Source organism: Triturus cristatus, chromosome 5_2 (assembly GCF_964204655.1).
Source record: "Triturus cristatus chromosome 5_2, aTriCri1.1, whole genome shotgun sequence".
In the NCBI taxonomy this organism is placed as follows: domain Eukaryota; kingdom Metazoa; phylum Chordata; class Amphibia; order Caudata; family Salamandridae; genus Triturus; species Triturus cristatus.
The window spans coordinates 1,094,924,577-1,094,936,801 of record NC_140588.1 but is presented as its reverse complement, the minus strand read 5'-3'; the positions used below and the strand labels follow the sequence as shown (position 1 = coordinate 1,094,936,801).

General features: G+C 49.4%; 1 protein-coding gene across 2 annotated transcripts in view; it reads right to left on the bottom strand.

Moving 5' to 3' along the window:
* The window catches only part of LOC146829747 (H-2 class I histocompatibility antigen, Q10 alpha chain-like), a 260,886-nt gene that overhangs the window by 87,745 nt on the left and 160,916 nt on the right, over positions 1-12,225 (bottom strand). Inside the window, exon 5 of one of the 2 annotated variants that reach the window (XM_085608470.1) lies at positions 3,475-3,588. The exons of the other annotated variant lie outside the window; for it this stretch is intronic. Coding sequence (XP_085464596.1) covers positions 3,475-3,588 — 114 coding nt within the window. The remainder of the gene's footprint in view (positions 1-3,474; positions 3,589-12,225) is intronic. 2 annotated transcript variants of the gene reach the window in all.

Genomic DNA, 12,225 nt, shown 5'->3' with positions numbered 1-12,225 from the left:
ACATTTGGCCCGGGGACCACATCCTCCAGGACCGGCTCTCACGTTGGGGACTGTGGGGGGAGCCCCAATGCCCCCGAGGTCCCTGCCGGCTCCCCACCTCCTGCGGGACCCAGCATTGCTTTTGGGCAAAGGGAGCTGCTGACATGCAGCTCCCTTTGCCCAAAAGCAATTCTGCTTTGCTTCGAGGAAGCAAAGCAGAAGTTTGCTATGACAGGGTGGGTGCAGTGCTTCCGGCCTGTCACAGCAAACTGTAATGTCCCAGGGTTGGGCATCCCGGGACATTGAAGGAGCCGGCCCTGGGGGTGGCAGGCTCCAGGGCCAAAGAGGGCTCCAGGAGGGGTGCTGCGTGGTCCCCCTCCCAACATAAACATAGCCCCGGGGAGGTGGTGGTCCCAAGGGCCGGGGGTCCGCAACGGGCCCCTATATTTACATACAGTACGCCCCAGGGATGTGGTGGTCCCCGGTGCAGTGTGAGGGGGCTCGAGCTCCACCACACTTACAATTTTTTTTTATAGCCCTGGGGCGGTGGCACCCCCCAGGGCTTGGAGGGCCAGCGGGGCCCCCCAAACCTAAAACAAATAAAGCCCCAGGGTGGTGGTGGTCCCCGAGGCTGCGGGATGGCTGAGTGTCCCCCGAACATTATTCTGGGAGCCCCAGGGAGGTGGTGGGCTCCCGCTACATAATTGCAGATTGCCCCCTGGACCTGGCCCATCCGGGGGTTTATTAAAAAAAAGCACGGGACACCACGCTTTGTTTTTTAAAAGCTTTTACGGGTTTCGCGTACCGTACGCAATTCCCGCCGGAAAAATGAAAAAAAATGCTTTTTTTTGGCCCTGGGGGTCCCTGTGGCAGGACTAGGGGATCAGGGTGTTTCTGCCCTGCCCCCTTATCTTGTTTTTCACCTTTTACCTTGTGACTCAGTTCTAGTCAGTCACAAGACGGCTGCCAACACTATTTGGTTTGGAGTGTTGGCACCCAATCCCAGTCAAGCACGTGATCAGGAGTGTTCGCGGATACACAGCGGTCACCAGATATATACGGTGAAAAACCCTAAAAAGAAAAAAAAAAGGTGGAGAACGTGAAAAGGGGGCAAGGTAGAGAGTTCCTGACCTCCTAGCCTTTGTCAGGGGGTGCCTGAAGGACCCCGAAGGGTGAAAAAAACATTTTATTTTTTTTTCCAAAAAATCGCGAGGTGCGCGCACGGTGAAACTACTTAAAAAAAAAAATACATACATAAATTAGCATTTAAAAAACCTTACAAATTCACAAAAAAAAACATAGGTTTCACACACGTTATAGTTAGGAATTAGCATTTAAAACACCTTGCAAATTCACTTAAAAAACCATAGGTTTCACACACGTTATAGTTAGGAATTAGCATTTAAAACACCTTGCAAATTCACTTAAAAAACCATAGGTTTCACACACGTTATAGTTAGGCATTAGCATTTAAAACACCTTGCAAATTCACTTAAAAAACCATAGGTTTCACACACGTTATAGTTAGGAATTAGCATTTAAAACACCTTGCAAATTCACTTAAAAAACCATAGGTTTCACACATGTTATAGTTAGCTGGACATTTCACTCGTAAAAAACCAATGAAATTCCACCGTTATAGTTAGTTCAGGTAACTATAACTCACGCGACCGCAATCCACTGCTGATGACGTCACATATTACATCACTGATGAAATCATCCAGAGAATATGTGTCTTTCTGTAAAATAAATATTTTTAATATATGTATATCTAAAGGTTCATGGAAGAATAAACGGGTAAATAAGTGTCTAAATGGATGTTTTTTGTTTGTAAAATTAATTGTATAACTGAGTTATTAACAGTATCTTAGTGAATACAGTGATGTAATATGTGACGTCATCAGCAGTGGATTGAGGTCTCGTGAGTTATAGTTACCCGAACTAACTATAACGGGGGAATTTCATTGTTTTTTTACGAATGAAATGTCCAGCTAACTATAACATGTGTGAAACCTATGGTTTTTTAAGTGAATATATATATATATATAAAACTATTTTAAAGTACAGCAACACTCGAAAGGCAGAGTTTATTTAATGCATCTTTTAATCTACCTATACTACCTTCCCTTAAGCATCTATATACCTTCCATGCACTTATGGATCTATATATTTATTACTTTTCTTCTAATTCAGCATATCCTTTGCACTACCCTATTTTTTCACCCTATACCGCTCTCAAAATATCCTCTGGCTCAACTCTCGGACTCATCTCAAACCTCATTCTACTACTCTTTCCAATGCACTAGCATATTTCTCAACCTATACCTCTATCAATTTATATAATACCTCCATACTCTCATTCATCCCAAACCCCATACCACAACTATGATCCCCAAAATAACCCTTCTGAGACTCTTCCCTACTCCACCCCCTCCTTGCAGCATCTCATATCTCTTTCTACTATTCCAATCCCCCAAAATAAGCCTTTCTAAACATTCCCTGAGTCTCCCCCTGCCAAGTCCCTTTTACTCATTCTCACTCCACCTCCCTTTAACTCATCCCAAATCTCCTCCTACTGCTATGAGCTCCAAAAAAATATCTAAATCCTTCCCTTTTATTCCGCCACTATCATTTTCAATCCAAATAACAGACTAACATGTCCACCACTCAAATTCATTTCATATTTCACTATACTAATTCACCACTAATCCTTTATGGGTTCCAGAGTAATGTGCTACTGCCAAAAAAGCGCTTCAACTCCTCTTCAGGGGTAGCAAGCACCATACAAATGCAAACCTTTTTACCTCGTCTACCCTTTCGCTAACCTTCTCAATCCAAATAACTGACTAACATATGCACCACTCAAATTACGTTCATATTTTCACTATACTAATTCACCACTAATCATCCTTTATGGGTTCCGAAGTAGTGTGCTACTAACCGAAATAACACTATGACGCCTCATCAGGGGTAGTAAGCGATATATATAAATGCAATTATAATACACACAATAGAAAACATCTTACTGGAACCTGGTCCAGAAAGGCACAGGGTGTTTCAGCTCAGTAGCCAACCAGAATGTCTGAAACATGATGGCCGATTTTCATTGGCCATAGACGAGTCATTGGTAAAACACAAGACTGCTACAATTGTGGGCAGTTTTGAGATTTGTTTATGCATCTGGGGCTGAAGACGGATTAGTGAAATAGTGCATTCGGTGACCCTGCATCTGCAGTGCATCGACAAGGAAATACTGCTCCACACACCTCAGAGTAAAGGAGGCAGGTCTCCAAGAATGGATGTGTCCCCACCCCTACTCCAGGTGGCAGATGGAAATACTGCTCTACCCACCTCAGAGTAAAGGAGGCAGGTCTCCAAGCATGGATGGGTCACCACCCCTACTCCAGGTGGCAGATGGTATTCACCTGCATCTCAGCATATGAATCAAGAAGTATTGGTACATTCCACTCACAGTATCAAACTGATTCCACTTACCTGACTTTTTCATCCTCGAGTAGACAACCCAAGCGACAACAGCAAACACTGCAGCAACCACGACAGCTCCAATGACGCCTCCGATAATTATCCCCATTGGAGGAGATTTCTCTTCTGTGGGACAGAGACAGGAAGGAGCAGAGTTACAGGGCAGAAATCACGTTAAAGATGAGATTTAAAATGCGGTACCAATAAGAACTGCCAGGTATGAAGATCTCTGTGAGTAAAGAGCCAGAGAGAGAGCTATAGCTTATCCTGGGGACACAGATGTGTTCCAGGTATACTCAGTGCTATGTAACCCTCTGCACTGTACTCCTATCACACTACAGTCCACGGTATACCCACTCCTTTGTAGTCTTCGAAGTGGCACTAGTGTTTCACCACAGGCCATGGTTTACTCCACACTATAAGCTTCCTCTCAGGGTGCTACTATCAGCAGAGCACACATTATACACAGCAGTGCCCGGAGAGAGGCCACACAGCACTATCACCCCACACCCCATGATACACTCCGCACTTTGTAGCTTTCCTCAGAACACTGTTAAACCACCACTGGCAGCGGTTTACTCACTGCACTCACCACTGTTTACACTCTCGCACCTAAGCCCCCACCCCCTTCTTCTGACTGGCTCCATCATTAATGGCTGATACAGGGCACCCAGGTAACGATGACTGGGAAAAGGGTGCCTGCCTGTATCGTCTGCTCGGGGGCCTAGAAAGGACCGACGGCGAGAGCCCTGGCGACAACTGTAGCGGTCAACCTCCAGACCACAGCAATAAGGCCACACTCGCAATTTCCCTGAAACTATTCTGCAGTGTGGAAATCTCCTATATTCGCATCATTCTGTTATCTAGTGGTTGGGTCCAGATATTCCTGGCTCAGTAAAACTGTTTTCTTTTGATTCTTTTCACCAGGGAGATGGGGGAGGGGAAGGAGTTGAGGTGTGAATGTGGAGAGTGACAAGCCACAAAAGGAAGGGAAAAGGTTAGCCGGTACGCATCTGTTCGGAGTGGGTAGTGCTGTAGATTCACGTGCTCTGCATACTCCTGCCATCTAGTGAACAAATATACGTAAAAAAAGAGAGTACTCTCTTTTAGTGACGCTTTTCTGGATAGAGATATCTCATAATAATGCAAGCGTAAAGTGAACGTATCCCCAGTGGGACCTGCTACATTAAGCGGAATGGCGCCATATGCCATCTATACGAGTCCTTATCATAAGAACAATCATTTTGCTAATCCCTGAGAAAATCAGCGCCACTGGCGAAGCATCACTTTCCTGCCCTCCCCTGGCTGAAAACAATCAGCAATGCCAAGGCCAGCCCTAGATACACACCGGTGACATCCTGGCCGTCCTGAATGGTTTGAGCCAAAAAGGCGCGAAACTCATCTGGGCCTAACAAGTATATACCGCATTGATCGACCTCAATGCTAAGCTGGTCGATGAGAAGATTCACTTCCCGAATGCCTGAGTCCTTTTTAACTTCCTGTCTGGAGTTGTGGGGAACGAGTTAGGATTTACCTTGCTGGAGGGAGTCTGGACCACCAAACCCTCAGGAGTAGGATGCTGCATAAGAAAATCCAGATCACCGGGTGCCGGTCATCGGCATGATAGGTTATGTGTATTTGTAAAGCACACCATCACCTGCGAGGGTGTCCTCCGGTGTGTGTGTGCCTAGGCCTGCCTGTGATAGGTTATGTGTATTTGTAAAGCACACCATCACCTGCGAGGGTGTCCTCCGGTGTGTGTGTGCCTAGGCCTGCCTGTGATAGGTTATGTGTATTTCTAAAGCACACCATCACCTGCGAGGGTGTCCTCCGGTGTGTGTGTGCCTAGGCCTGCCCGTGATAGGTTATGTGTATTTGTAAAGCACACCATCACCTGCGAGGGTGTCCTCCGGTGTGTGTGCGCCTAGGCCTGCCTGTGATAGGTTATGTGTATTTGTAAAGCACACTATCACCTGCGAGGGTGTCCTCCGGTGTGTGTGTGCCTAGGCCTGCCTGTGATAGGTTATGTGTATTTGTAAAGCACACTATCACCTGCGAGGGTGTCCTCCGGTGTGTGCGCGCCTAGGCCTGCCTGTGATAGGTTATGTGTATTTGTAAAGCACACTATCACCTGCGAGGGTGTCCTCCGGTGTGTGTGCCTAGGCCTGCCTGTGATAGGTTATGTGTATTTGTAAAGCACACTATCACCTGCAAGGGTGTCCTCCGGTGTGTGTGCCTAGGCCTGCCTGTGATAGGTTATGTGTATTTGTAAAGCACACTATCACCTGCGAGGGTGTCCTCTGGTGTGTGTGCCTAGGCCTGCCTGTGATAGGTTATGTGTATTTGTAAAGCACACTATCACCTGCGAGGGTGTCCTCCGGTGTGTGTGCCTAGGCCTGCCTGTGATAGGTTATGTGTATTTGTAAAGCACCTGCGAGGGTGTCCTCAGGTGTGTGCGCCTAGGCCTGCCTGTGATAGGTTATGTGTATTTGTAAAGCACACCATCACCTGCGAGGGTGTCCACAGGTGTGAGTGTGTGCCTAGGCCTGCCTGTGATAGGTTATGTGTATTTGTAAAGCACACTATCACCTGCGAGGATATCCTCTGGTGTGTGTGCCTAGGCCTGCCTGTAATAGGTTATGTGTATTTGTAAAGCACACTATCCCCTGCGAGGGTGTCCTCCGGTGTGTGTGCCTAGGCCTGCCTGTGATAGGTTATGTGTATTTGTAAAGCACACTATCACCTGCGAGGGTGTCCTCCGGTGTGTGTGCCTAGGCCTGCCTGTGATAGGTTATGTGTATTTGTAAAGCACACTATCACCTGCGAGGGTGTCCTCCGGTGTGTGTGCCTAGGCCTGCCTGTGATAGGTTATGTGTATTTGTAAAGCACACTATCACCTGCGAGGGTGTCCTCCGGTGTGTGTGCCTTGGCTTGCCTGTGATAGGTTATGTGTATTTGTAAAGCGCACTATCACCTGCGAGGGTGTCCTCCGGTGTGTGTGCCTTGGCTTGCCTGTGATAGGTTATGTGTATTTGTAAAGCGCACCATCACCTGCGAGGGTGTCCTCCGGTGTGTGTGTGCCTAGGCCTGCCTGTGATAGGTTATGTGTATTTGTAAAGCACACCATCACCTGCGAGGGTGTCCTCCGGTGTGTGTGTGCCTAGGCCTGCCCGTGATAGGTTATGTGTATTTGTAAAGCACACTATCACCTGCGAGGGTGTCCTCCGGTGTGTGTGCGCCTAGGCCTGCCTGTGATAGGTTATGTGTATTTGTAAAGCACACTATCACCTGCGAGGGTGTCCTCCGGTGTGTGTGTGCCTAGGCCTGCCTGTGATAGGTTATGTGTATTTGTAAAGCACACTATCACCTGTGAGGGTGTCCTCCGGTGTGTGCGCGCCTAGGCCGGCCTGTGATAGGTTATGTGTATTTGTAAAGCACACTATCACCTGCGAGGGTGTCCTCCGGTGCGTGTGTGCCTAGGCCTGCCTGTGATAGGTTATGTGTATTTGTAAAGCACACTATCACCTGCGAGGGTGTCCTCCGGTGTGTGCGCCTTGGCCTGCCTGTGATAGGTTATGTGTATTTGTAAAGCACACTATTACCTGTGAGGGTGTCCTCCGGTGTGTGTGCCTAGGCCTGCCTGTGATAGGTTATGTGTATTTGTAAAGCACACTATCACCTGCGAGGGTGTCCACAGGTGTGTGTGCCTAGGCCTGCCTGTGATAGGTATGTGTATTTGTAAAGCACACTATCACCTGCGAGGGTGTCCTCCGGTGTGTGTGCCTAGGCTTGCCTGTGATAGGTTATGTGTATTTGTAAAGCACACTATTACCTGCTAGGGTGTCCTCCGGTGTGTGTGCCTAGGCCTGCCTGTGATAGGTTATGTGTATTTGTAAAGCACACTATCACCTGCGAGGGTGTCCTCCGGTGTGTGTGCCTAGGCCTGCCTGTGATAGGTTATGTGTATTTGTAAAGCACCTGCGAGGGTGTCCTCAGGTGTGTGCGCCTAGGCCTGCCTGTGATAGGTTATGTGCATTTGTAAAGCATACTATCAGCAGCGAGGGTGTCCTCCGGTGTGTGTGTGCCTAGGCCTGCCTGTGATAGGTTAAGTGTATTTGTAATGCACACTATCCCCTGCGAGGGTGTCCTCCAGTGTGTGTGCGCCTAGGCCTGCCTGTGATAGGTTATGTGTATTTGTAAAGCACACTATCACCTGCGAGGGTGTCCTCCGGTGTGTGTGCCTAGGCCTGCCTGTGATAGGTTATGTGTATTTGTAAAGCACACTATCACCTGCGAGGGTGTCCTCCGGTGTGTGTGCCTAGGCCTGCTTGTGATAGGTTATGTGTATTTGTAAAGCACACTATCACCTGCGAGGGTGTCCTCCGGTGTGTGTGCCTAGGCCTGCCTGTGATAGGTTATGTGTATTTGTAAAGCACACTATCACCTGCGAGGGAGTCCTCCGGTGTGTGTGCCTAGGCCTGCCTGTGATAGGTTATGTGTATTTGTAAAGCACCTGCGAGGGTGTCCTCAGGTGTGTGCGCCTAGGCCTGCCTGTGATAGGTTATGTGTATTTGTAAAGCACACTATCACCTGCGAGGGTGCCCTCCGGTGTGTGTGTGTGCTTAGGCCTGCCTGTGATAGGTTATGTGTATTTGTAAAGCACACTATCACCTGCGAGGGTGTCCTCCGGTGTGTGTGCCTTGGCTTGCCTGTGATAGGTTATGTGTATTTGTAAAGCGCACTATCACCTGCGAGGGTGTCCTCCGGTGTGTGTGCCTAGGCCTGCCTGTGATAGGTTATGTGTATTTGTAAAGCACACTATCACCTGCGAGGGTGTCCACAGGTGTGTGTGTGACTAGGCCTGCCTGTGATAGGTTGTGTGTATTTGTAAAGCACACTATCACCTGCGAGGGTGTCCTCCGGTGCGTGTGTGCCTAGGCCTGCCTGTGATAGGTTATGTGTATTTGTAAAGCACACTATCACCTGCGAGGGTGTCCTCCGGTGTGTGTGCCTAGGCCTGCCTGTGATAGGTTATGTGTATTTGTAAAGCACACTATCACCTGCGAGGGTGTCCTCCGGTGCGTGTGTGCCTAGGCCTGCCTGTGATAGGTTATGTGTATTTGTAAAGCACACTATCACCTGCGAGGGTGTCCTCCGGTGTGTGTGTGCCTAGGCCTGCCTGTGATAGGTTATGTGTATTTGTAAAGCACACCATCACCTGCGAGGGTGTCCTCCGGTGTGTGTGTGCCTAGGCCTGCCCGTGATAGGTTATGTGTATTTGTAAAGCACACTATCACCTGCGAGGGTGTCCTCCGGTGTGTGTGCGCCTAGGCCTGCCTGTGATAGGTTATGTGTATTTGTAAAGCACACTATCACCTGCGAGGGTGTCCTCCGGTGTGTGTGTGCCTAGGCCTGCCTGTGATAGGTTATGTGTATTTGTAAAGCACACTATCACCTGCGAGGGTGTCCTCCGGTGCGTGTGTGCCTAGGCCTGCCTGTGATAGGTTATGTGTATTTGTAAAGCACACTATCACCTGCGAGGGTGTCCTCCGGTGTGTGCGCCTTGGCCTGCCTGTGATAGGTTATGTGTATTTGTAAAGCACACTATCACCTGTGAGGGTGTCCTCCGGTGTGTGTGCCTAGGCCTGCCTGTGATAGGTTATGTGTATTTGTAAAGCACACTATCACCTGCGAGGGTCTCCACAGGCGTGTGTGCCTAGGCCTGCCTGTGATAGGTATGTGTATTTGTAAAGCACACTATCACCTGCGAGGGTGTCCTCCGGTGTGTGTGCCTAGGCTTGCCTGTGATAGGTTATGTGTATTTGTAAAGCACACTATTACCTGCGAGGGTGTCCTCCGGTGTGTGTGCCTAGGCCTGCCTGTGATAGGTTATGTGTATTTGTAAAGCACACTATCACCTGCGAGGGTGTCCTCCGGTGTGTGTGCCTAGGCCTGCCTGTGATAGGTTATGTGTATTTGTAAAGCACCTGCGAGGGTGTCCTCAGGTGTGTGCGCCTAGGCCTGCCTGTGATAGGTTATGTGCATTTGTAAAGCATACTATCAGCTGCGAGGGTGTCCTCCGGTGTGTGTGTGCCTAGGCCTGCCTGTGATAGGTTAAGTGTATTTGTAATGCACACTATCACCTGCGAGGGTGTCCTCCAGTGTGTGTGCGCCTAGGCCTGCCTGTGATAGGTTATGTGTATTTGTAAAGCACACTATCACCTGCGAGGGTGTCCTCCGGTGTGTGTGCCTAGGCCTGCTTGTGATAGGTTATGTGTATTTGTAAAGCACACTATCACCTGCGAGGGTGTCCTCCGGTGTGTGTGCCTAGGCCTGCCTGTGATAGGTTATGTGTATTTGTAAAGCACACTATCACCTGCGAGGGTGTCCTCCGGTGTGTGTGCCTAGGCCTGCCTGTGATAGGTTATGTGTATTTGTAAAGCACCTGCGAGGGTGTCCTCAGGTGTGTGCGCCTAGGCCTGCCTGTGATAGGTTATGTGTATTTGTAAAGCACACTATCACCTGCGAGGATATCCTCTGGTGTGTGTGCCTAGGCCTGCCTGTAATAGGTTATGTGTATTTGTAAAGCACACTATCCCCTGCGAGGGTGTCCTCCGGTGTGTGTGCCTAGGCCTGCCTGTGATAAGTTATGTGTATTTGTAAAGCACACTATCACCTGCGAGGGTGTCCTCCTGTGTGTGTGTGCCTAGGCCTGCCTGTGATAGGTTATGTGTATTTGTAAAGCACACTATCCCCTGCGAGGGTGTCCTCCGGTGTGTGTGCCTAGGCCTGCCTGTGATAAGTTATGTGTATTTGTAAAGCACACTATCACCTGCGAGGGTGTCCTCCGGTGTGTGTGTGTGCCTAGGCCTGCCTGTGATTGGTTATGTGTATTTGTAAAGCACACTATCACCTGCGAGGGTGTCCTCCGGTGTGTGTGCCTAGGCCTGCCTGTGATAGGTTATGTGTATTTGTAAAGCACACTATCACCTGCGAGGGTGTCCTCCGGTGTGTGTGTGTGCTTAGGCCTGCCTGTGATAGGTTATGTGTATTTGTAAAGCACACTATCACCTGCGAGGGTGTCCTCCGGTGTGTGTGCCTTGGCTTGCCTGTGATAGGTTATGTGTATTTGTAAAGCACACTATCACCTGCGAGGGTGTCCACAGGTGTGTGTGTGCCTAGGCCTGCCTGTGATAGGTTGTGTGTATTTGTAAAGCACACTATCACCTGCGAGGGTGTCCTCCGGTGCGTGTGTGCCTAGGCCTGCCTGTGATAGGTTATGTGTATTTGTAAAGCACACTATCACCTGCGAGGGTGTCCTCCGGTGTGTGTGCCTAGGCCTGCCTGTGATAGGTTATGTGTATTTGTAAAGCACACTATCACCTGCGAGGGTGTCCTCCGGTGCGTGTGTGCCTAGGCCTGCCTGTGATAGGTTATGTGTATTTGTAAAGCACACTATCACCTGCGAGGGTGTCCTCCGGTGTGTGTGCACCTAGGCCTGCCTGCGATAGGTTATGTGTATTTGTAAAGCACACTATCACCTGCGAGGGTGTCCTCCGGTGTGTGTGTGCCTAGGCCTGCCTGTGATACGTTATGTGTATTTGTAAAGCACACTATCACCTGCGAGGGTGTCCTCCGGTGTGTGTGCCTAGGCCTGCCTGTGATAGGTTATGTGTATTTGTAAAGCACACTATCACCTGCGAGGGTGTCCTCCGGTGTGTGTGTGCCTAGGCCTGCCTGTGATAGGTTATGTGTATTTGTAAAGCACACTATCACCTGCGAGGGTGTCCTCCGGTGTGTGCGCCTAGGCCTGCCTGTGATAGGTTATGTGTATTTGTAAAGCACACTATCACCTGCGAAGGTGTCCTCCGGTGTGTGTGCCTAGGCCTGCCTGTGATAGGTTATGTGTATTTGTAAAGCACACTATCACCTGCGAGGGTGTCCCCCGGTGTGTGTGCCTAGGCCTGCCTGTGATAGGTTATGTGTATTTGTAAAGCACACTATCACCTGCGAGGGTGTCCTCCGGTGTGTGTGCCTAGGCCTGCCTGTGATAGGTTATGTGTATTTGTAAAGCACACTATCACCTGCGAGGGTGTCCTCCGGTGTGTGTGCCTAGGCCTGCCTGTGATAGGTTATGTGTATTTGTAAAGCACACTATCACCTGCGAGGGTGTCCTCCGGTGTGTGTGTGCCTAGGCCTGTCTGTGATAGGTTATGTGTATTTGTAAAGCACACTATCACCTGCGAGGGTGTCCTCCGGTGTGTGTGTGCCTAGGCCTGCCTGTGATAGGTTATGTGTATTTGTAAAGCACACTATCACCTGCGAGGGTGTCCTCCGGTGTGTGTGCCTAGGCCTGCCTGTGATAGGTTATGTGTATTTGTAAAGCACACTATCACCTGCGAGGGTGTCCTCTGGTGTGTGCGCCTAGGCCTGCCTGCGATAGGTTATGTGTATTTGTAAAGCACACTATCACCTGCGAGGGTGTCCTCCGGTGTGTGTGTGCCTAGGCCTGCCTGTGATAGGTTGTGTGTATTTGTAAAGCACACTATCACCTGCGAGGGTGTCCTCCGGTGTGTGTGTGCCTAGGCCTGCCTGTGATAGGTTGTGTGTATTTGCAAAGCACACTATCACCTGCGAGGGTGTCCTCCGGTGTGTTGGCCTAGGCCTGCCTGTGATAGGTTATGTGTATTTGTAAAGCACACTATCACCTGCGAGGGTGTCCTCCGGTGTGTGTGTGCCTAGGCCTGCCTGTGATAGGTTATG